General features: G+C 41.4%; 3 protein-coding genes across 3 annotated transcripts in view; all 3 read left to right on the forward strand.

Annotated features, from left to right (window-relative positions):
- Nucleotides 1-7,861, forward strand: part of MOB1B (MOB kinase activator 1B) — a 33,534-nt gene extending 25,673 nt beyond the window's left edge. Inside the window, exons 4-6 of the mRNA XM_083756963.1 lie at nt 29-162; nt 1,203-1,366; nt 2,641-7,861. Coding sequence (XP_083613089.1) covers nt 29-162; nt 1,203-1,366; nt 2,641-2,718 — 376 coding nt within the window. The 3' untranslated portion in view covers nt 2,719-7,861. The remainder of the gene's footprint in view (nt 1-28; nt 163-1,202; nt 1,367-2,640) is intronic.
- RUFY3 (RUN and FYVE domain containing 3) overlaps nt 1-25,937 on the forward strand; it is a 231,185-nt gene that overhangs the window by 95,056 nt on the left and 110,192 nt on the right. The gene's annotated exons all lie outside the window — the stretch shown is intronic.
- DCK (deoxycytidine kinase) lies at nt 10,523-24,612 on the forward strand. Its single transcript, XM_083756944.1, has 7 exons — nt 10,523-11,128; nt 14,271-14,386; nt 18,716-18,909; nt 20,425-20,572; nt 21,101-21,216; nt 21,575-21,674; nt 23,290-24,612. Exons 1-7 carry the CDS (start codon nt 11,059-11,061, stop codon nt 23,314-23,316), a joined length of 771 nt encoding a protein of 256 aa, XP_083613070.1. The 5' UTR covers nt 10,523-11,058; the 3' UTR covers nt 23,317-24,612.

The following is a 25,937-nucleotide window of genomic DNA, read 5'->3' on the forward strand; positions in this document are numbered from 1 at the left end:
GATGTCTTTTAACCCTGTTTCATTCCAGATATGAGTACCACTGGGCAGATGGGACAAACATAAAGAAGCCAATCAAGTGTTCAGCACCAAAGTACATTGATTACCTTATGACATGGGTTCAGGACCAGCTGGATGATGAGACACTCTTCCCATCCAAAATAGGTAATTTTAAAATTAGTATATTGCTGCTATATAAAAGCTGGATGGTTTAATTTGCAAACTGTGAACATCTATGCTGCTTCAAAAGGAATAGGAGAAAACAAAAGCTTTTAACCTGAGGGAAACTAACATAAGATTTTGAAAATATATGTAACCATCTTAAGCAGCAGTTGTTCAATATTAATTAATTTTTTACAAGATTTAATTTTAAGACTCCACGGCTGGACCTAACAGTCAGGGGTACCTTTACCTTTATGTAGACCAGAACATACCTAATTTCTAGCAGTCCTTAATTAAAAAGAAGAGTGATCTTTGAAAATAAGCAATTAAATGTTTCTCTGCTTATGGATGCTTCTCTTAGGGTGATTTCTGTGCTAGTGTAGTATTGCATTTTTGTTCACTTCTGCACAATTCATTTGTTGGTTTATAAAAATTACAGTTTTAAACTTAAAATTTTAAATCAGTGCAAGATACAGTTACCACATGTCTTTAAAAAACATGCTTGCTGAATAGTTCTGGTTGTGTTTTTGATTACGGCTGGAAAAACGCTTGCATAGATGGTACTTTTCCGATATTTGTGGTTCTCAGTCCAGATACATGGGCTGTTTAAACCTTTGCTGCTCCCTGCCCATTCATGGGATGACAAGAACTCTGTTTTCCTTGTGAGTGGCTTCTTATGCTTGGTGCATGGGTCATGCATTGTGCTACAGCTTATGCACTGAAGCAAGAAGCCACTATCTAGATGAGTCTTGAGCATGATAGCAGCTGGGGGTTGTATCTAATGAACCCGTCTCATCAGCACAAAGGCTGCTTCGGCTTGTGCAACAGAACTTCCCCTTCCTCTTCTCTCTCCCCCCCCCACCCCCAACCTGCTCTGGATGCTTAGGGGAAACCCCAGAACAGATCTGGGGGCGAAGAGAAGGGAAGTTCTGTTTTGCAAGTGGACATAGTTGTGTGAACAGGATGGTTTTGTTGGATACAACCCTGCGTTCTTTGTAGGGCTTGAATGTAAACACTTGGACGTTTGCTTTGTTGATTTCTAGGTGTTCCTTTCCCAAAGAACTTCATGTCGGTAGCTAAAACGATCCTAAAGCGTCTCTTCAGAGTTTATGCTCACATCTACCACCAGCACTTTGATCCAGTCATTCAGCTGCAAGAAGAGGCACATCTCAACACATCCTTCAAGCACTTTATCTTTTTTGTTCAGGTAACTAGCCATGGGGTATTATGACTTAATATATCTCTGCAAGATGGAGCATGGGCTCACATTCTCTTTTGAGTTTTCTGTTGCTTATTGCGGCAACTAGGGATCCTTATATTCTTCAGCACATTTGAAGTTTCTCTTTAACATGTTTCTAATGTTGTCTGCTGTGCCCTATTCCCAATTAAGTTCTATGTCATGCCGTTAAGTATTATTGGGAGAAAAGGTTTGGAGCTATTTATTTATTTGAATAAATATACTTATATACTCTTATCTTAATCAACCAGAAAATCAAAGGAGGTTCTATAAAATGTAAAGCATTAATTTAAAAATACCAGCAGAATTAAACATTTAAAAACAAGCTGACATAATTTTTTTTAAAAAAGGTAACTAAAATTAGTACTTTTAAAACAAATATACCTAGTAAAATTACATGTTTGGGTAGGCTTACCTAACGAGAAAGGTTTTAGCAGGTTCCAAAAACTGTACAGTAAAGCCACCTGCCAAATATTTTCTTTTGTGATTGCCTTAATGTGACATGAATGGTGAATATGCAAAACCAGAAACCTCTGTGCACTTTAACTGGATATTTAAAAATATGCATAAGTGATTATCTGATTACTGTAAAAGCAGTTCCTTTAGGATTATATATCCCATTTGGAAATGCTGAAATCCTTCTGTGTGGAATGGAAATTAGTCCTATCACAGATTGCATGGCAGACTTCTATTGTTAGAGGTGTTTGGTAGCATTAAATAAAAAATATTAAAAATTAATTATATTGCTGGATTTCTGCATGTGCCATGTGCAGAATTAAAAATATTGCTGGATTTCTTCATGTGCCATGTGCAGTCCCACATATAGATTCTGCGCCTAAGTAGTGCAGGTTCATGAATATTCTAGAGTTCTAACTGGGACACTGGTGATCCTCTCACATATCAACAAGAGGCAAGTGAATATGCCTAGAGAAGTGAAATGAGAACCTCACTTGGTTCTCTTCTGATCTTTGCAATAACAGCAGCTAGGGCAATGCTCTCTGTGGAATCTCCCCACAATGAACTTTAATATCTGTCTTTCTCGGATGGGGATCTTTCTTTTAGTCTTAGTTTCGGTGTGCCTTGCCCTCATCTTTGTTCTTCCTAAAAACTGTGTTGACTGCTTTTACTTCCAGCGTAAGGTAATTGTGTTTTCAGTTACAAAGGGTGAAACCATGCTGTTGATAACTAATGGATATCCTGCTAAATGTTGAACTGAATTGTTGCTCTTTTTCTACCTCCCACAGGAATTTAACCTTATAGACAGAAGAGAACTTGCTCCACTTCAAGAATTGATTGAAAAACTCACTTCAAAGGACAGATAAGCAGAAGTGAATTTGTGCAAATCACTTGTTTGGTTTAAGCAGGCATGTGGTGTTTTAGGGATTTGAGCTGCAATCCTCTGCACACTGATTTAAGATCCATGGAACTTACTCCTGAGCAAGCGTGTGAAGAGGCTTGCAGCCTTTTAAATTTTTGTTTATGTTTTTAGAAAGAAAAGGAAACCTGTCCTTGTTTTTTATTTGGGCAACCTAGATCCATTCTCTGTGCTTTTATTAGAGGAACTCGTTTGTCTTTAGTGAGACACACACAGTAAATGGCTTTCTGTTATTGTTTGTTGTGTAATCTTCTTTTAGCAGATGTCGAGTGTTTATAAAGGAGAGAAAAAAATACATGCTTGTTGGGAAATGTGACACTGCTGGTTGTATGGGTTCTGCGTTGCCAGTTGCAGCCCATTCTCAGAAAGTCCTTTAAGAGACTTAACATTCTCTAAGTGCCTTGGCAGACTCTCTTCTGAGGTACAAAGCACATACAAAGAACATTGCTGGAACCAGAAAACACAAATTGCTACCCAGGACTTACACTTCTTGTTAGATATAAATAAATATGTGTAAACCTTTTTTAAAAAAGCCATAACTTCTATAAGTGATCTCCAGCTTTTAATGCAAAACAATGCCTTTAGAGATGAATGTGGGCTACAGGAAGTGGGGAGAGAGGGGGGCTCATTTTTTTCTTTCTTTTTTTATGTCCTCAGAAACTCACCCAACGTCTTGCATCTGTGGAGGACTAAGGACAGCATGGGGGTTGACCACTTTCTTCCTTGTTGCTTGCATTTGTTCTTCAAACATTCAGCTTTCCTTTAGATTAGCCAGCCTGATTTTGATGATCACGGGAGGTCAAACTGTACTGTAAGCTTTCTTACCCGTATAAATCAGTAGCCTTGCCAGAGCATCAAGAGGAAACAAGGGGAAGTTGTTTACGGAGAACAACGGTGGTGTTAACAAGGATTTTAAAAATACTTTTAAATCCACCATAGTCATTTTATTGTGAGTGGCAGAAATCTCACTTGACGTACAAGTGTGGGCTCCTTAGTTGCAAACTGCCTCAATCCATTTATCGTATGGAACACTTGCCATTCCATTCATCCTGAGCGCACAGTCCCACTGCAGTCCTAACTGTACACCCAAACGCAGCAGTTTTCTTATACGGCACACATTACCACTTTTTCATGTTTTTAGATGTCTCTGTTTACTTTTACTCACACATATTTTGTATTTTTGTCACTCTTTCTTTGTTTCTTCCCCTCCTTTCAAATGAGATGACCCAGTACCTTATAACCAAGCACCCAGATAACCATCACCTGTTGGTTTGTGGATGTTTTTGATAGCATGTTGGGAAACCCAAGACTTTTCATTCCTAGAAGTTCAGAACATGAGCTGTCTCTAATTCCCACATGTTCATAAAATTGTCAGGTTTAATTCAGAGTTCTATATACAATCAGATCTTTCTTGCACATTTGCAGCTTGCCACTCTCTGATTATATAGTGTTAAATCTAAAATGTTGGGGGTTTTTTGCTGATGCATCATACTCTTCAGATGTTCTTAAACCAATTTGCACAGAATGATTTAAAACGGAGTTCTGTGTAGTATAGAGATAGCCTTCCTTGGGTGAACATGATCTGAATCTGCAAATTCACAAAGTGGTGTCTTATTGAGTATGCATTTCAGACATAAGCTGTGTGCCCATGCATGTCCCTTTTAAAATCTTGTGTGCACAACACCTTCCCATAGCATGTTTTTTGCAGTGTATGTAAGTTACATATGCACAATGTGTGTTTGAAACACTGCATTATCAAGTATTCAACACGCTCTTGAGCTTAAGACGTGGTCTTGAATTTTTTGTAACTCAGTCATAAAAGGAAAAACAAGAAATGCCGTGAACTCATCTAGGCTTACTTCACCTTGATAATTAGGTAGCCCTTGCTCATTGTACCTAATGTACATATTGCATGGAGCACCATAATTCTGCATGTAGATTTAGCAAAATAAATGATCAGCAGTTTGGGTACTACTTAATATGCACACACGGTATTACATATGCTAATCTTTTATGGTATTACATATGCTAATCTATGTCCAGGCTTGATTTTATAGAAGTCAGGCTTACCATTCTGAGATCAAATATTTAAATAGATGTTTGAGAACCTTTAAAAAAATTGGAATTTACAGACAGCAGTTTATAAGGAAGGAAGTTACTATTTAAATGTTTCCCACTGATGAGCAATTTCAATCCCTTGAAATATTAATTTTACACACACACACACACACACAATTTTTTAGGGACTGTTGTGAACATTCTATAAGGTAAGTCTGTTCTATAAAGGTACAATGAGAGTGTATTAAGTTTCAAATGCTCCTTGTAGGGGGGGATAATTTGGTTTGCTTTCGTTTGCTGACTTCTTGGTTGGATAATAAAAGGCTGGAGATCACTGAGAGTACATTTAGTTAAACTCTGTTGATTTCATTAAACTTGAAAATGAAAACACGGAAGATATCTCTTTGTATTGAACACAGAGTATATCTTTGTATTGCATTGGAAACTTTTATATTTTTCGGTGATGGCCTTCAGACACAATATATACTATTTTACCAATGCATTCAAACGTAAATCCAGGTCTCCTTGATTTTTTTCATCTGACCAAGGATTTTGAAAACTGAACACCTTAGTATTTTAAAATCCACAAAATTATAGTCTGGATCTGGGTTTCACTCTTGAAGGGATAGTCTGCTAAATGCCAGGTTGCTTTTTTATATATTAAACATTGGATATTCAGGCCTGGGAATATAGTCACAGCCAGCCATTGTATTTTAACACTCTTTTTTTACATTGTGGAGGAAGAGCGAAGGAGCTTCAAAAGTCTGAACCAGTTTTACTTTTATTTCAGCTTTCAGTGTGTTTCTTTGTTTTGGTGATGGGATTAATAACTTCAAGAGGTAACCTTCCTCAATCTGATGAGACAGAGTAAAATTGATGGTCATGGAAGTTGATGCAAGTCCATTAAAGCCGTTGTGTTGTGCTTTCTTAGGCCAGTGAACAAGGATTTACATTATTAAGACACATTTTTAAATTCTGACCATAGAAATTGTATGTCTCCTTTGCATATTCATGTCAGGGATCCATGTTCATTGTGTAAATATAAAAATGTCCCACAATATTTTAGTGGTAACTCAGCTTTAGCCAGAAAGCTTTCAAAAGGATTAATTGCTCTTCTGTAAGTTCATGTCAAGTTTTCGTTTACTGCTTACTATGCAATCTAGAACTCTGAATATTTGCAGTTACTTTTAAGATAGAAAACCAGAGACTCTTTAACCTTTTAGAACTGAAATCTCTCTCTAAAGTTCCCTTTACAGGCAAAAGCCCAATTTGCTGCTATTGACTCTTCTTACCTTTTCAGATTTTTCCTCTCTTTTCCTTGAGCTCTTGCCTTGACTTGCCATACAAAGTTTTAAGATTTTTTTTTTAATAAAAAAAAATCAGCTTGGGAATGTCTTAAACCAGCTGACATGTATTCTTTCCCCCTGGAATACTATATTATAGGTGAAATTTCTGCTTTCATATTGAATCAAAACAAAAAGGTGGACCTGCCAATTTTCAACTGCAACATTCCCATGTTACTTAATATGTTCATTTATTTCCATTGCATTTCTTTTAATAGGTAACTATTTAGGGTTTTCTAGACTGCATCGATAGAACCACTAGCCACCTTAGGAGTGAGTTACGTAAATTTAAGTAAAAGTTTAGTTGGCATCTTATTTCTGCCAGTTGTACACATAGTTTCATTTTTTTGAAATTCAGTTCCCTCCTAAAATGGCAAAGTAATTCAACTTTTGAAACTCTTCGTTTGCTTGGTTTTTCTTCTTCTCCAAGAACACTGTCCTTTCAATAGTTTTTTCATAGATAACTGTATTTTTAGGGGAAATTAATTTTTATAGCCACTAAACTGTACTCATTATTTTTGTACATGTAGAACTAGGTCATTCTGGGAACGCAAATCTTTTGAAAGGTCATTTGGTTCCATTTTTGAAGACATTTATTCACAGATGTTGTGTTTGCTAAATATTGCCATAAAAATCAATACCTTTTAACTTGTATTGTGAAAATTAAAAGGCTTGAGTAAATATTACTCATTGGTAAACCTGGTACATGCAGACAGACCTGCCTAACTCTTACTATAACTGGCAAAGCCTTAAGTACAGTGGGGGGGACAGGGGACTAGATAAAATATAGGACCACTTGCTTGTGCTCTCCTAACAGGGAACATCCAGGAGCATGGAGGTTTCCTGATGTGCACTGCAGAGCACATCTGCTATGGCCACAGATTCCTGCCTGAATCAGGCTAGGTCTGTCCAGCCAGCATAATCAAGCAGTCTAGCTTGTTGGACTGCACAACCTCAGGCTACAATCAGTGATGGTAAGAAGGGGAAGGAGTTGCATCATCATGGGGTTGGGCAGCGGAGTGAGGGATTTCCTTGCAAAGAAAAAGCAGCATTTTGGGTAGAATGCTTAAACTGCAAACCATCTCCTAAAGGTGCTTTCCACCTGTAAAGAGTTTAAGCTGTGGCAGGAGTATTCACGCATACAGCTCGCTCTCTCCCCTTGGCAGCTAGAAGCAGTACAGGAAAAGCCTTACAATTTAATTGTTCTGAGTGCACAAATTGGTTCCCCTTGTACTTGATTTTATGCTGTATCAGTCTTGCCTTCATGTGTGAGCTCACTCAGTGACCCCTTCTCTAAACCTGGTGTTGGGCCTGCTTTTTGGAAGCAAGAAGGTATCGCAGATGCAACACTATGATGTCTGCTTCCTTTAAATACTTCAAAAGCAGCTGGACAAAATAGGCTTAAAATATAGAATGCAACACAGAGACCTGTACTGTACGCAGACTGTGCCAATATTACTTCAGTTTGTAGTCATTATTGATCAATACTTGTTTTAAATGAAAACAGCTTTTTGATTTAAAAAAAAGTTGAATGTCTGAAATTCTGCAACACATGTATTGGAAAGATGTAAATAATGTATACAGATTGTTGTAAGTGATGGGATGAAAAATATATATAAATTCTAGGCTTTTTCAGTAAGGAACTGAATGCTGTTTATAAGAAGAAAAATAAATAGCTATGTTTGACCATGACTGCCTTTTCTTTCCCTCCTCATCCTAACTTGCCGTTTTTCAATGGATCTACATCCATTATGTATCTGTACATTGTACACATCTGAGCATTTTGCGTACAAGTTCCTTTATGTGATTACCTCACCTGAATTTGTGAACTATTTGTAAAGCAGGCAAATCTAAAAGCAATAAAACAAACCTGATGTCCTTCCATTTTCCTTAACTCTTATAGCCCTGAAGTTTTGGCATACAACTGAAGTTTTCAAAACGGGAGGCAAGCCTACCCAGAAATTATAGTTAGTTGTGCAAAACGGAAGTCCTTCCTCAGCTGTACTCAAACTCAGACATGGGCTGTTTCCCCATCAAAATGGTGCCGCTTCCAATACAAAGCTGTAAGGTAATATGTGGCTGTTAGGAAGGAGTGCTGGAATGCACTAGTTTAGTTTCACTTTTGGTCTAAAGATACATGAAACAAAACTGAAATTAAGCAAGTTTGGTTTGGTTTGGTGCCTCCTGAAGACGGCTTAGGAACCTGGGAAATACCAATCATACTTGAAGCAGACCCATTGAAATGGACTCATTGCTTGAGTTCATTGATTTCAGTGGGTCTGCTTTAACATTGGATATCCCCTGTGTTTTTGATTAAATGTGTAGCTTGCTGTTTATTAAGGATGCCAGTGTGGGTTGCAAGATATTAACATAAAACAACAGTCACCAAACCATTGTAACTAAATTGCCTTAAAACTATTGCTCCCATCATTTAACTGTTAAGACACCCACAAACTTCCATAAGGGTCTGAGCAGAGATGCTTTTAGTTGGCAATGAAAGGTAAATGAGATCTGTGTCAACTGCACTGTAGAGGAAGGGGCATCTGTCAGCTGCAAAATTTGTGCCCCTGGATGCAGCTGTTATAAAAAATGTGTATGGGTTCTAGAATAGTTTGAGCAACACATTTGGGCAAGAAATTCCTTTAAAGTCAGATTTGCCCTTAGAAGTGGTCTACACCCAGTAATGCGCGTGGGAATTTCTACAGAATTTTTACAATAGTTTACATCTCCTGTGTGAAGCCTTTACTGCATGCCACTACTAAATCTTGGATTTTCTGGTTGTCTTGACCATAACCTGGGCAACAGGTTTCTATGGATGTCTCATTTTGTTCCTCTAGCCTTTCTTCCAGTATTTGTTTGGCGTTTGCTGTGTTTTCTGCGCAAAATGAGCTCTGTGTGGGGATGGTGTATTCATTAGCATTTGCCCTTTCCAATTCAATGCTTAATCTCTCAGATGTTATTGCTGAACTCAAGGTTACCTGGGTCCTATTCTTCAGAATTTTTCGAAGACTAAAAAAACCAAACAAAAACCCTCCTGGAAACTTTTAAAGTTTCTATGTCCAAATGCAAACCATGTGAAAGGCACAGAAATTGTACATTTTGAATTGCGTTTTTATATTTCTAGATCACTATACATAGCATTTTCTAAGGAATAAAAGAACAGGTCCCTACCCTCACTTAGATGTCTTAGGCAGAGGTGTAGCTAGGAGTTGGCAGAACTGACCCCTGCCGGTGTTGACTATGGAGTGTATGACGCTATACATGTGGCGACATGCTGCCGCTGTTGCAGTGAGATCAAACAAGGGAAAAGCTACATGTCTTTCTCACACCATAGCACAAAAGTGGGCCTTTCTTCCTCCCTTTGAGTATCTGGGTCATGTAAAATGTAGTAATTTCGAATATGGCTATTGCAGTAAAGTGATTCGCCGCGGCGGCAGCAATTCAGCTCCTTGTCAGGGATGCAACAGATCCCCAGTACACCTCTGAAAAGAGATTAGGTGAAATTCATGTTGGAGAAGGCTATTGATGGTTGGTAGCCATGATGGCTACGATGTGCCTCCACGGCTGGAGGTAGCAATGCTTCTGAATACCAGTTTTTGGAAACCACAGGAGGGAAGGAGTATTCTTGTGCTTAGATCCTCCTTGCAGGTTTCCTAGAAACACAAATATAATGATTAAATTTGCTTCCCAGATGGATTTAAGTTGTAACTAGCAAACCTTTTCCAGGCAGTGTATTAAACTCTGGGTGTCATGTCATTACTAAGTTACAAAGGAAAGTAAAGAGATGGGAGTATGCTGTTGTCCCTTTAGCTACACATTTGTATAGAAGCGAATGTTCATCACCACAGTGGTATTATCGCAAAGTGCAATTCCACAGGATGCTGGACTAGATGGGCCATTGGCTTGCTCCGGCAGAACTCATCTGATGTTTTCATCTGATGCTATTCTGAAGCTGGATGCTCTAAAACCGAATTAAGGGAGAATTTAAACCAGGATCGAGAGCCTTCCCGATGTTACGGGGACTCCTAACTCCCACCATCCTTAATCAGTGGGCCTCAGATCCACCATCCCTGATCCACAATATGCGCAGCTTCTTCCGTAATCCCGGGTCTCAAAGCCTCCTAGGCTATATGCCTTTTCAAAGATCACAGCAGAAAAAGACCACAACACGGGGCATTTTAAACGTTATTTCTAAGAAAGCTTTAAAATCTCCTCCTGGAAGGCGGAGCGCGATCTCGCCCCAGAAGCCTGGCAAGCTGCCATGGCAACGACGTAATTGCAGAAAGGGGGTTGGACTAGATGACCCTTGGGGTACCCCTTCCATCTCCAGGATTCTACGACCCAAGCCGATCGATGCACTCATAGCTCGACAGCGCTCCCTCCGGCTGCATCCGTTGCTCGGTGTGTGATTGAGCTTGCCTTCCCATGGAACGCCGGCCCTTCTGAGGCTAGCGAGCGCGGTTGGTTTTTTGCTCTGCCGCAAGCCGCAGTCGCTCGCGCGCGCTTCGCCATACGGTTTATGACCCTCTCGGGCACCTGTAGGGACTCTTCAGGCGGCTGAGGAGGGGAGAGAACGACGACAGCTGCGGCTGCTATTATTATAATAAAGCCGTCATTGAGCTGAAAACGAGGCCGGAAGGAAGAAGCTGACTGGACGTCCGCGGGTGACGTCACTGCCCGGCATAGCCAACCCCGAGCGACGCCGCGCCAAATTCGAACGGCGGCTGGCGGGACAAACGGGATTGGCCGGCCGGCTGGCGCGCGCGGGCAGGCGGGTTTACGTAAGCTAGGCGTGCGGGAAGACCGGAGCGCTCCCGCCTAGGTTTGTCCTCTCAGTCGCACCGTCTTCCTCGGGAGCTTCGCACCGTAGCCGGTAGGCAGTTTCCATGGCAACCCCACCTAAGCGGAGCCGGGCCGAGAAAGCCATCAAGAAGATCGCCATAGAAGGCAACATAGGTGAATTGTCTCTTATTTGAGCCGTTTTATTTATTCCCCTCCCCCCCTCCCGCTTTTCAGCAGTGTTGGTTGCGGGTGGGGCTTCCAATGGCGGTTTACAGAGAGCAGAGGATAAGGCCAGAGCTTCCTTCTCAAGAAGCACGGCATAAAAGGAAAAGCGGGCTGGGAGGGAGGAGGAAAAAACGCAGGCTCAGGTGTCAGTTGCTCGACTTGGTTGCGAAAGTTATTGTAATAAAGAATTGGCTGGACTAGGCAGTAGAGGTAAAACAAAACGTGTGTGTGTGTGTATATATACATACACACACACACACACACACACACACACAGTGGTACCTCGGGTTAAGTACTTAATTAGTTCCGGAGGTCCGTACTTAACCTGAAACTGTTTTAACCTGAAGCACCACTTTAGCTAATGGGGCCGCCTGCTGCCGACGCGCTGCCGGAGCACGATTTCTGTTCTCATCCTGAAGCAAAGTTCTTAACCCGAGGTAGTATTTCTGGCTTAGCAGAGTCTGTAACCTGAAGTGTATGTAACCTGAAGTGTATGTATACCTATAGATATATACACCCACACCCACCCACACACCTGCCTTAGCTGGACAGCCCTGGTCCATAAAGTGCTGACCCGCCACAATCTCACTTGAAGCTTAGAATATCACTCCACAAGTGGACTGAGCTGCTGCACCAGGCAAAAAAAGAAAAGAAAAGAAAACCTTTTGCAAGTTGGAATGCCAAGATGCTGCAACCTTCCAACAGCTTGACCTCACCCCCAAAGGCACACTCCTCCATTGTCTCTCGAGGTGGACAGATGCCAACAATGACGTAAAAGTGGCCTCATTTTTATTGCTGGATGGAATGAGGAATGGCTGCTGCTGAGGGAGGTGTCTGTAAAATATGGGAAGTGGGAAAACCTTGGGACCAGCTGAATTACACTCTCTTCCATGGCATTGGGCTCTTGATGCGGGGCAGGAGCTGAGGAAGAATTGACCTTAAGGGTCTTATAAGCTGAAGGGGGAGATGGTTCTTGCCTTTGGGGGTATGGTATGGAATTGATTTGATTTACTGTATTATATTACCATGCTGCTTTTCATTCAGAAGAACCCCAAAGCGGCTTATGAACAATAAATAGCAATAACATGATAGAACATCGCAAATGCAGCATAAATCATATAGAACATAATAGGTCCCCAAAGCCACAGGTGCCCCCCCCCCCACTCCGTAATGGGGTTCCTGTTTCTTTATATTATATGACAGGCAGAAATGCTCAAGTTCTCCCCACTGCTGTGTTGAGCAGATGTGTGTGGCTTCTTTCCTGGCAATGCATTGGTACCCTGCTCTCTCTCCTCCCCCCCCCCCCAATTCTACTTATTTAATTTTAAGAACTTCCATGATACTTTAAGGTTTACAGTTTCTTTAGTACAGACGACACCTATATCAGACACCTCTTAGCTGACAAAGAGACCGAAATCAACAGGCCTGTGGCAAAGTTCTGTTACATTGCAACAAGAGTAAGACGAGCAATGATCAGCAACGGAATTTAAATTGTAAACATCGAAGGAACGATAATAAACAGTAGTGACATTTGAATTGAATTTTAAAACCTTAAAAGCCGATACTTGGTCATAAACATAAGCACCAATTCTGTGAACTGGCTATATTTTTACTGCTATTTGTAGTTAAATACTACTTATAATCTCATATTTTTATAAACTGTTTTCTGTCATTGACCGTATTAAAGATATTTGGATTTGGTTTACAGTTTCTTTAAGCATACAGTATCATTCAAAGTTCATGTGATGTAACAGAAGAATGCTTGAATTGGAAGATGTCTTTAAAATTCAGAAAGCTAAACAGCTTAAAAAGGTGCCTTTATCTGCACGCAACTCCTGAGGCCCAAAGCCATCACACATATCATCTCAAGATTGTTATTACCGTTTATATAGTGCAGGAGCTCTGGCAGGCTCTAGGGCAGGAGCAGTAAACCTGTAGCCCTGTAGATACTTTCTGACCACACCCATCAACATCTTTGACCATTGGCCATGCTGGCTGAGACTGATGGAAATTGTAGTCCCACTGCCACCTGGACAACCAAAGGTTAGCCACTCCTACTGTAGGGGTTTGACAAGTTGCAAAAGAGTAGGGCAATAATATTTGGTGTACAGTACATCAGTATAGATCTATGGGAGACGGGAAGTAGAGGTCCACTGTTGAGACCCTCAAGCCTATAATTTTGGGTGTGCATTCTAAATCGGCTTCTAAAATTACCAACTATCTGAACTTGAACCTAAGTTGGTAAACTTGAAAATGTTCTTTATATACTCTTCTCATTGATATTAGCTTTGTATGACCTTCCTTTATCTTGCCCCACCCTACACCAAAACAAAAGACTCCTCAGCAATTATTCTCTCATCTCTTATACAGCACACCCTGTTTGTTGAGTGAATTAGTCTTCAGGTGTGTCCTTTTAAAACTTCCAATTTTAAATGTGAAGTGGTGAGTTGGGAAGAAACTCGAAGACTTGAGGTGCTTCACAGTATTTAAATTAAAAAGAAAAACTCTGTCCATAGATGTTACAGCCTAAAAATCCAAAGCTATACATCCTGTATGTCCCTTCCTTTATTTTGGGTTCACATGCAAGAGTAAACATGACTAGGACTAGGCTACATGGTTTCAGTAATACAGACCTTGGGTTTGTCCCATTAAGCTCTTATGGCCTTACGTCTTGGTAAACATGTGTAGGCTCATTCTTCACTCCAGAAAATAAATGTTATACTCTCACTGGAATAAAACACCAAATCTGTGCCCAAATGATGAAATTTTATGATTTGTAAAGCAATGCTACAGCAAACAGTGTTTCCTGTATCTGGTACAATGTGATGAATAATGCTTATTTCATTATGCAAATATGTATAGATGCAATTTGCTCAGGTGGGAGTGAAGCACTGGAGAAAACCCTTGTGGGGCGTGCCATTATTACCCTACACTTTGCCAGATATTAAAAAATGAAAATAGTTTCCTTACTTGTTTACATTCAACAAATAAAATGTTTCAACTACATCTGTTCTGTCAAACATTTCCTCTTTTTAAATTGGTCCCAAGCACACGAATGCCAGTTTGATCAAAATAGATTTTATGTCCACAGCTGCCGGGAAGTCTACTTTTGTGAATATTCTCAAACAAGCCAGAGAAGACTGGGAAGTTGTTCCAGAACCAGTAGCAAGGTGGTGCAATGTTCAGAACTGCCCTGATGACAAAGAGGTATGAAGAAATATGATTCTGTGTTTAGGGGCGACGAACATATGGAGTTTTTTTTTTAAAAAAACACCACTAAATTTCAGTCTAGATCAGAGGGTGTATGATCTATATTTTAGACTAGTGATGCATACAAATCTTTGCACAGTTCTAGTTTGAAAAAGAAGAACTCTGCTTTCATTCGCCCATGACGACAAAAAAATATATTGCAGAAGTAGAACTGCAAAAATAAATATGGAAATGAAGGTTCTTTATCCAAGGTTGCTTTATTTTCGTAACTACACCAACTGGAATTGTTATTTTTGACTGTAGACAGAATTTCTTCACCCAAATGTTCCTACAATCACCATGTGGGTTTTATATCTTCAGCAGTTGAAAAAACAAAAGGAAATTAAGATCTATGTTAAATAAACTTCTCTGTTTTTAATGCTAGTGCAGCAGATCTGCTCTCTAGTGGTCAGAGTCATGAATGCCAATGCATAGCTGTGTTTCCAGCAAACTATAAATGAACTATTGCAAGGGTTTTTGAGGTATAAATGTATTTTTGATTGGGTTTCTTAAGATGTGGGTTGTGATAAGTATCCATTTAGTCTCCTGATCTGAAATAAATGGAGACAGACATCTCATTGCTTGGGGCCTTTAAATGTCTGTTATATGGTTCAGAATCTCTTTTTCCTGCACTGGAATTCACAGTGCATGATCAAAAAAGTAACTATTTGGAAAAGGTAATTTTAAGTATTAAGTGCATGAAATGATTTTTTTTTTGTAACTATCTTATGCATGTAATATTTGGTTTTATGAAGATTACTGTCAGGGAACTGCCATCGGAGCCCAGAGTGGAGTTAAGGCTCCCTAGCGATGCAGGAGAAGGGCCCAGTAGGGAGAGAGGGAACACTTCCTCTGAGGAAGGAAATCAGTGTGACACCAGGAAGAAAGGGGAGCAGGGAAGGACTTCGGAGAGATGGCTCCAAGACTCTTCCACAGAGACCAGCGGGGAGAGCCCAGGACCTCCGCTGGCCACACCCACTCTGCGCAGAAAACTTCCGCGCAGGGAGGCTAGGCGGAGACTTGGTGTCAAAGAGCTTTTATGCTGGAAGAAGTTCAGGAAACGCCCACTGACGGATTCTGCCAGTGACTGACACAGCCGTGGAGAAAGGGCTGTCCAGCCAGGGAAAGGATTAGCCAGACAGCGGCCACTTACGCACAAGCAACCCCAATTACCTTTACAGTTACCAAGCTTACAGTCCTCATCTTATCCAAGTTAGAGCATTTCTGTTTCTAGTGGGAAATGTCATGACGTAACAAGCTAAAATATTACCTTCATATGGGGGTAGGAAGAATACTATTTCAAATATCAAGATTGGCTTTTGTATGTTATAGGAGCATGCCGCCAACTGCTTTTGGACATCAGTAGCAGCTGTTACTGAATTGTCTCCCTCGACAGATGGTATGAGCATGGCCAGCTTGATTTTTAATGAAACTGTCTCATGGCAGGAATAAAAAGTGTCCTCAATAATAAATAATAATAAACTTTTATTTATATCCCGCCCTCCCCGCCCAAAGTCGGGCTCAGGGCAGCTAACATCAGATACATAACATTAGTATAAAATCAAACAGTAATTAAATTACCTCCTAAAAACAGGTCAAAATCAAATTAAATCAAGAGTTTGATATTCTCTTCCACTTGCTCTCATGAAAACTCTTGGAGTCCGATCCTTCTTTTTAACTCCTGAGGCAGAAAGTGCTTTCTTTGAGCCAAATCCCCAGACTTTATTTTATTTTGTTTGGTTGAAACTTTCAGTGACTTGTCAACAATTATTACCAGCTGCTTGATTTTTAGCCAGTGTATCTCACTTCTACTTCTCTTCCTACTGTTGGTGAGTTTAATTTTGGGGCAGACCCTCTTCCTTCTTCCCTGGGGCTGCTTAAAGTGTCCCCTCATGGAGGGCAATAAGTGCTGGAGCTCAAGCTCTTGAGCCAATGGCTCCTGACAGAACCAATAATGGCCTGAGAGAAGTGTTGGCGTAGCTTCTTCCCAACCTTCACTGGAGCTCTGTTTGAGAACTGAGGGAAAACAGGCCAGGGAGCTTGTGCCGTCAACTCCCAGTCAGCCTGATTTAATTCTTTTGTTGATCATTTTTAGATATTTCTTCTTAACCACTTAGACCAGGCATAGGCAACCTTCGGCCCCCCAGATATTTTGGCCTACAACTCCCATGATCCCTTGCTAACAGGACCAGTGGTCAGGGATGATGGGAATTGTAGTCCAAAACATCTGGAGGGCCGAAGGTTGCCTATGCCTGACTTAGACATATTATTCCTACCAGGCTGTATATAAATTTTGTTGAATAAATCAAAGAAAGAACAACTTTGTTCCTAGGAAAAGACTTTCTGTAGTAGTTTTTTGCACCCAATGAGTGGGGAGAGTGTGTCATGGAAATCTACTCAATAGTGATCCAGAGCAGAACTCCAGTGTACAGTTAGCAGAGTAAAAACTAAAACACGCTGTAGAATTCCCCCAAAATAGACCAGAGGCAACTGTATTTCGTCCAGCAGAGCTTTACTGCTACTGAAGGCAAATGAGCATAATGGTCACAAATCCAATACATTCAGAATTGGTACTGTCCATAAGAAATCCAGTTGCAGCCAACTTAACTTAAACTTACAACAACTTATAATAAGTCTAAACCTTAACGCTAATACTGTGTACAGAACACCACAATGGAAGAAAAATAGATAGAAAGAGGAAGTGAAACCCAGGCTCCTTCTGGCCTTATTTTATAGTCAGCTTGCCAGAAGAGATAAGAGAACCAGTTTAAGCCAGCTGTACTCAGCTTCTCTGAAGGAAGAGTCCAAACATCATGAACCTTCTTGTTTCTTTCACGCAGAGAAGCTTCCAGATCCAGAGCCCTCTTGAATTAAGTAGACTAGGAAAGATCTCTACACATCAGATCAATACTTTCTGCACTAAGAAATGCAAACTGTCAGAGTGTTCTTGCTTGGCTTCAGATAATGTTGGACTCCCAATACCCATCTGCGCCAGGTAGCTTAGCCACTGTCAGGTGGGAGGTGTAGCCTGTGGGGAAAATGCTCAGGTGCCGTGGTGGGGAGCCGGCTAGTTTGCTTGCAGACTAGGAAAATAATAGGTGAATTGGGACACACAAAAGAAGATAGAGTAGGAGCCCAAGGTTTGTTCATGTAACACCATATTCTGGTTTGGTGTTTTAGGTGATTGAATCCAAAGTTATGAAGGTTCTAGAAATCACTGGCCACAAATCTTTAGTCTATACAGTCATACCTTGTTTTGTGACCGGGATCTGTTCTGGAGCCCCGACTGCTAGCCGAAAAAGACACAGAGCAAAGTGCTGCATCTGTGCATGCGTGTGTAGCAGTTTGCGCTTCTGCGCATAGTGCAATTTAGCATTTCTCCATATGCGTGAGCAGCAAACCCAGAAGTAACCCATTCCGGTACTTCCGGGTTTGCTGCGGACGTTGGCCGAAGTGGATGCTGGACAAAGCGAACGTTCACTGAGGTATTAATGTACCTGACATTGCTGGTTTTTGTTCACAGAGGAAACTGACAGTGACATAGCTGCCTTTCTGACAAAACAAAAAAAATTCCTTCCAGTAGCACCTTAAAGACCAACTAAGTCAGTTCTTGGTATGAGCTTTCGTGTGCATGCACACTTCTTCAGATACACAAGTGTGCATGCACACGAAAGCTCATACCAAGAACTGACTTAGTTGGTCTTTAAGGTGCTACTGGAAGGATTTTTTTTTTGTTTTGACTATGGCAGACCAACACGGCTACCTATCTGTTTCTGACAAAAGTTATTCCACTAATACACCTCAGTTAGTTGGCCAACTTCAAAATGCAGCTGAGGAGGTAAAGCTGAATGAAGTTAGGACATTCTGTTAGAACTTGGTGACCTTGGAATATTTTAACAGCAGCTTTTTTATTTAAACCACAGTTAAACCACAGAGTCTAAGACTTGCTGATCAGAAGGTCGGCAGTTCGAATCCCCGTGACGGGGTGAGCTCCCGTTGTTCGGTCCCTGCTCCTGCCAACCTAGCAGTTCGAAAACACAAAGTGCAAGTAGATAAATAGGTACTGCTCCAGCGGGAAGGTAAACGGCATTTCCGTGTGCTGCTCTGGTTCACCAGAAGCGGCTTAATCATACTGGCCACATGACCCGGAAGCTGTACGCCGGCTCCCTCGGCTAATAAAGCGAGATGAGTGCCACAACCCCAGAGTTGGTCACGACTGGACCTAATGGTCAGGGGTCCCTTTGCCTTTACCTTTTAAAAAAGTCACGTTATTTGTATTTTAAACAGGAGCTTACTTCCTCTCAAAAGAGTGGTGGCAACTTGCTTGAGATGATGTATGAGAAGCCAGAGAGATGGTCCTTCACTTTCCAGACTTATGCTTGCCTGAGCAGAATCCGGGCTCAACTTAAATCTTTTGAAGGGAAACTCAAAGAAGCTGAGAACCCCGTCGTCTTCTTTGAGAGATCTGTTTACAGTGACAGGTTTGTATGTGTTTCTTGCTAATTCTTGCAGTTCCTTTCTTTTATGTGTTGCTCCTAACGGCAGTTTCAGTTTGTAAGACAAAGCTTTCCTCCTCAGGATTGTTAGAACGATGTTCTCAACGCTGGAATGGAACAGAGGAAACATGTATAGAGTCGTACCTTGGAAGTCGAACAGAATCCATTCTGGAAGTCTGTTCGGCTTCCAAAACGTTCGGAAGCCAAAGCATGGCTGCTGATTGGCTGCAGGAAGCTCCTGCAGCCAATCGGAAGCCGCAGAAGCCACGTCGGATGTTTGGCTTCCAAAAGAACATTGGAAAACCAGAACAGTCACTTCCGGGCTTGCGGCATTCGGGAGCCAAAACGTCTGAGTACCAAGGCCTTTGGGAGCCAAGCTATGACTGTATATGAAAAAGTGGCATGGAGGGAGAGAAGCAGATGTTAGCTGCTGGGTTGATCACAATCTCTGTATTGGTTTCTGCCATGCTGTTCTTTCCCTTTGCAGAAAGCAGTATATGAGGATACCTCTGGAGCACCATATACCTTAAGCTGCTCCTCTGGAACTTCCAAGCGGCTCCTGGGAGGCTGGCTTTATGTAATCAAAAAGCAACAAATGGTTGATCAGTTGGCTAAATTTTGGAGGTGTGATTGATTTTCCAGGAATTACAGTTGCAGTGTTAACAGTCCCTGAATACCTAGTTCTTGAAATTGCAGACCCCTAGAGAAAGTAGAATCATAGAATCATAGAGTTGGAAGAGACCACAAGGGCCATCGAGTCCAACCCCCTGCCAAGCAGGAAACACCATCAGAGCACTCCTGACATATGGTTGTCAAGCCTCTGCTTAAAAGACCTCCAAAGAAGGAGACTCCACCACACTCCTTGGCTAAGTACCTGTGTTCAAACTGAATAGAGGGGTTTGGGGGCTTATAAGAGAAACTGTATTATAATGCTCCTGTGTAAAATGTAATGCAAGATAAATCCGTCATTTGCCTTTAAAAACAGAAGGCCTTCCCGAAGAGATGGCCACCATCTTGGTATTGAGCAAGCTGCCCCAACATCATTGGGCATATCGTTGCCCCTCCTCCCCACAGTTTGCTCAAGGAGAATCCATACACAGGCCATTCAAGAAGTTGTCTGGGGAATGGAGTGTTTGCAAGTTGATAAACAAGGCTTAGAGAGAGCCACACTGTTTCTTCCTTTGTAGGCTCTCCTCCCATTGGGGAAATGTGTTAGCCCAAAGATGTACAGGTTGTCTAGAAAATACTCAGACTGTGGCAAGTGCCCAGAGAAAGGGCATTCTGTACTGGTGGGGCATCCGCCAAAACACATCATTGTTCACTCACCTCTGTTATTCATTGAATCCACTCTTCTACATAAATAGCATTCAATGGTTTACAGTTTCATCCCTAGTCATTAGTTACCTATCGTCACTCGCCTTCCCTTCAGCAAATATTCTTACATCATTTTTTAGAAAGGTTAGAAAATGACATTGAGCTTGATTGCCTCCTTTTGTGTAGGTACATTTTTGCGTCTAATTTATATGAGACGGACTGCATGAATGAAACCGAGTGGACTATTTACCAAGACTGGCATAACTGGATGAACCAGCAGTTTGGCTCAAGTCTTCGGCTGGATGGCATTATTTATCTCCGAGCTACCCCTGAGGTAAGAAATGAAGTTTGTGGGCCTGTGTGCCCTCACCTCTGTCAATCAACCTAATCTTATTGAAAAGGCAGTGTTTGTGTGTGAGAGAGAACACATTGGGCTGCGTCTTAACAAGTTCAGGTGCTGTCATGCACCTTTGTGACTAAGGATTACATTGTGCCTTGTGTACAGGTGGGTGTAGGATTGCAGGTTTAGGGTGAATGACAATACAAAGAGTTCTGTGGCGCCATAAAGACTCCCTGCACCACAAGTTTTCTGTGTTAGCTGGTGTGCTATTTTGTTTCGCTTTGCAAAAATGCATGCTGAAACGTAAATAAAGTAAATGAGTCTTTAAGGTGTCAGGGTGACATTTTCTGCAACTCATATGTATTTTATATACCATTTCATACATTAAAGTCTCTAAGCAGTTTATAAAAGAATCCTCAGCCTTAACATGTTTTCCCTTTAAGGTTAGTGTTATTGTGCCTTTTCCCCTTTAAGATGATTATTATTCCTGCTTCATTCCAGTTGTGACTTCTTTATTTTTAGAAATGCTTGAATAGGATTTATGTGCGTGGGAGGGATGAAGAACAAGGCATTCCTATGGAATATCTGGAAAAACTTCATTACAAACATGAAAGCTGGCTCCAGCACAGAACGTTGCGGTAAATATTAAATAGATTACAAATTCAAACCGGTTGATAAGATAGTTGCCATTGCTGAAAACTATAGATATCTTACCTAACTTTAGAAACTTCGCCATGTATATTTGAGACCCTAATTTATAAGTCTGTAAAGAATTCTCAGCCTGGGCAGCTCCCACGATTGGAAATGGAACAGCAAAAGCTTCAATCCTGTGCACACTTTCCCAGAAGTAAGATCCATTGCCAGGACTTACTTCGGAGAAACAGGCGTAGGGTTGTGCTGCAAACTTCAAGAAACAGACGTATTTTTATAATTTAACTCCCTTTGCCCTCTTCATGTCTTCAGTTTCCCAATTCAGATGTCCAGTTTTCTTTACAGAACGGATTTTGAATACCTGCAAGATGTACCTGTTCTAACACTGGACGTAAATGAAGACTTCAAAGGCAACAAAGACAGGCATGAAGATATGATTGAAAAGGTAAAAGCTGCCAGAAAGTATTTAACATTTGCCTTCTTGGAATGACCACACTTAACTATTTTTAAAAGCCCTGGTGGTTTAATATGTTGATGGTGGAGGATGAAAGTCCACACATACAAAGGGGGGCATATGTGGAGTGGTCCCCACCCATCAGAGTAAATGCAGAAGGCCTTGCAAAATTTTGCAGGAATTTTCTCGGTTCATTGGAGTCTTCATGCCCAGCCTGTAGCAAATAGTTTTCAGATATGTTTTCTGTATATTCCTCTTTTTTTTCCTCCTTTGCACTACAAGCAGTAGTTGACCTTTTAATTTTGGTTAGCTCTCTGAGACGGAGCTTTCCAAACTTTTCATGTTGGTGACACACTATTTAGACATGCATCATTTCGTGACACAGTAATTCAGTTTTACTAGCAAGCTGGAGGTTAAACTAATCCTTTTCCAGCCGCGGGAGGAGTGCAGGGAGCATTCGCGCGACACACCTACACACTGCAGCTGACACACAATTTGCAAAGCTCTGCTCTTGAGATATTGTTGCGTTTTCATAGTCATATAAGTGCACAATCTGCTTCCACGTTTCTGAAAGCCCGAAGGAAGTTCCGTTGCTTCCCTGATCACTGTTGTACAAAGTTTTTGGCCCCATTCACACATGAGCTAAACAGGCTTTGTTTAAGTCCTTTATGGTGGTTTATTTAGGAAGACTTGAATAATCCTGCTCTCATCGTCATATTGATGCAAAATAGATCGAAAGAGTGATTCCTTTCTCCCCACCCCCAACTGCTCCACACCCACATTTGCTACCCGAGGAACACTGGTCTGCAGTAAGGACTTGAACGGTTCTGCTTCCTTATAGAAAGTTGTATTTTTCCCCAAAGCGTTCTCAAGAAATAGAGACCTGATTTTGTTTTGGTGATTGAAGAAAGTTTACACTTTCTTGATTGGCCAGTCATTTTAGTGATGATTTTGTATTCTTTTTATGGAGTTCTGTGTTTTATTGTATATGTTGTTACATACACACTGCCTTGATATTTTATATGAGTAGGAAGTATATAAATATTTTAAATAACAAATAAATCCACAGCAGCTGCAAACACTGAGGCCTCTTCGTAAGTCTACGGGTGCAATCCCAAGGCCCTTCTCCCCTCTCTTGGTCACTTTTTGGAACATTACTATGAACTACATTAGTGCGGATTTTGTGCCATCTTTGGAAAAGTGATCAGAAACTTCACTAACATTACTTTGTACGCTGCCATGCAGTGCTTGTTTTTGATCTGAGATGGTTGTGGTATTTATTAATGTTGGCTTTCTTTAGTATTCCTGGCCACTGTTCACATTGTTTTCAGTCGCCTGGGAGAACTTGGTGCTTCAGTCCCTTAAGTGAGAAGCTGCTGGCAGCCCCTAAGAGATGGGTGGAGGCGAGGGTGATTATTTGAAGTAAAAACCAAACCAAACCCTGAATCCTTTTGGGAGCTTTTTAAATTCAAAAATGTGTTACTCTTGTGGCAAGTTAGTTATTCTGTAATATGAAAGAGACGTTTCCCAGAACCTAGCAACCAGTGCTTTTTTTTTTATCTTGGGTCACTAATTTTTGATAAATTCTGTGCTTTTGTCTTTGCAGGTCAAAGAATTTCTGAGCACTTTGTAGCCATTCCCGAACTTGAGCATTCCTGGCATTCATATTGCTTAGTTTGCGTTGCCAATTCTGTTTTTGCTTAAGGTGTCCGAGGGCAGAGTCCAGCTTTCGTTGCATTCTTGAACCTTTGCAGTGGACTGGGTTTTTATAGCACTTATATTGTATTTGGCTTTCTTAGGTGAAGTGTTTGGAAAGACCCATCCCTAATATTACAAATCAGAGTTCAGGGAGTCCTGCGAAATTCATTCTGCTTGCGACATAAACGAAATAGGCGGAACCATTTACTTCTCTGGAACTGAATTCGGGAAACCTGTGTGTGAACGTGGGACCTCTTTGTGCACACCCACAAGTTGATTGGGATACTCATAAAGTTCCAAGAGCAGTGGGATCATACTAAAGGAATACTGTTTCTGCTCACCTAGATTTTGTATGCATGTGTGGTTTAGGAAGGGGGGCATAGGGTCTGCATTTTGTCCAAAGCAGTCTGTGTGTGTAAGGGGTGATGATTTTTTTTTTTAAAGCCATATGCAAACCAGCCAAAAGCAACAGCACTGTAGTCAGGTGTGTTGTTTGTCTAGAAATTAAGGCAGTTCTTAAAGGCAATCCCTGGCCCCCGCTGCTGTTTTCCAAGATACTGCTTTTTCCTGCTTCTGTAGAGAGGCCCAGCAATCCAACCAGGTCAGGGACGGGGAGAGAATCACTGAACTGAAAACTTAGCCGAATCCTGCAGCCTCTTCTTTACTTAAAGCCAAGGCGCTGCATACAGAAAACTAGTTGGAAGAACATATCCAGTAGGGTTCCTCCCCTCCTCAAATGTTTTAAATGAATTATTTCCTATTGGGGTAGTGGTGGGATGGGGCCATTTAAGGACTCCTTGCTTTGTTCCCGAATTGCCCCTAAATGTGGTTTGTTTTAAACATTCCCTTTCCCATCAGGGCTGTTTGAGGGAAGGGGAGGATGGGTGGGTGGGCATGTATACCTACAAATCTTGTATGCACTGATAATGGGAGCGTGATGTTTTATGAATTTTGCATGCCTTTGGATTGACAGAAAGGGAACCTCTGGAATAACCATGGCTTGAATTTTTATTCTTAAAACTGATTTTTTAAAAATATTAAAAGTTACGAAGGATCAAACCAATTGTGTAACCCACTTGAAATCTATATTTATTTTAATGCAATGTATTACTGTCAGGATGTAGTTGGCCTCGAGGTCATTTTAGCAACTGAAGATTCTACAGTGTTAGTGCTGTGATCTGTGTGATCATGTTGGAAACTTTTGGCTGAAATAAATATAGAAGCGTCTTCAGTTCTGCGCCACTTAAGTCATTTGTCACAATTCTTCGCATGTTTCTAGCCTGGATTTGATTCTCATTTCCCCTTTATCTCTAAACTGCAGGCCTCACCCCCACCCCCAAATATCTAAAATAAGTGGAATAACCTACATTCTTCGCTCCACATACATTCTGTGTTTAGACCTCAGCGTTCTCCGTTTGGGCACAGTCCAGCGTAGAGTGAAGGGGGCTGGGACCAGATCAGCAGTTTTTGTTTCTGTCCGTCTCTCTGCTTATACATGCATTGCAGCTGCTCTATGCATAAATAGCCAGAGGTCTCCAGCAACAGTCTCTCTTCCTCCTACTCCCATGCCCCATAAACATTCTTTGCATTCACTGCAGCAGTTTAAAACTGACTTTACAAGCAGCAGACTTTGTCCTCTTTAAAATCACAGCCTATCTGTTGCATAAGGATTATTTAACTAGACCTGGGTCAAGAATTATCAACCAAATACTTTTTGAGAGCTGGTCAGTTTGTGCTTCAGTGTCTATTGTGAAGCCAGAAACTTTGAGCTTGTTGAAGAAGAGGCTACAGCCCCCCAAATAGATCCACTAGGGCCCCCTCAGATTCAGAAATTGAACTGGGGGGGGGGGGAGTGGTGTTCATTTCCTTTCAGAGCTCCTCTGATTTCTGAGAGTTCACTAGGCGTTGGCTAGAAGCATCGATCTGCAAGCATTGCTCTTATCGTTTTAAAATGGAATCTGAAATTTTACAGCCCCAAATTCTCTTGTGTGCCTTCCTGCTTTTTGCAAAACCATTTCCTCCTGGAGCAGCTGTGGAGAACCTGTGATGCTCAGGGGTCAGCAAACCTTTTCAGCAGGGGGCCGGTCCACTGTCCCTTAGACCTTGTGGGGGGCCAGACTATATTTTGAAGGGGGAAAAAGAATGAATTCCTATGCCCCACAAATAACTGAGAGATGCATTTTAAATAAAAGGACACATTCTACTTATGTAAAAACACTCTGATTTCTGAATTGTCCGTGGCCGGATTTAGAAGGCGAATGGGCCGGATCCGGCCCCTGGGCCTTAGTTTGCCTACCCATGGTGAATTCCAGCTCCCATCAGCCACAACCAGCATGACCAATTGTCACAGATCACAGGAGTAGTAGTCAGCATCTGCCTGGGAAGTTGCCTGCTCTTGATGGGGTTACAGGATTACAGGATCAGGTACGTAGCTTGGAAGGTACTACTGGATCCTTTGCTATCACTTGAGGCTCAGGTGGCTTCCGATCAACTTTGGCAGGCGGCCCAGCTGTGACCCTACCTGGACAGGGATAGCCTAACTACTGTTGTCTATGC

Source organism: Podarcis gaigeae, assembly GCF_964106915.1.
Source record: "Podarcis gaigeae genome assembly, chromosome: 9".
Lineage (NCBI taxonomy): Eukaryota > Metazoa > Chordata > Lepidosauria > Squamata > Lacertidae > Podarcis > Podarcis gaigeae.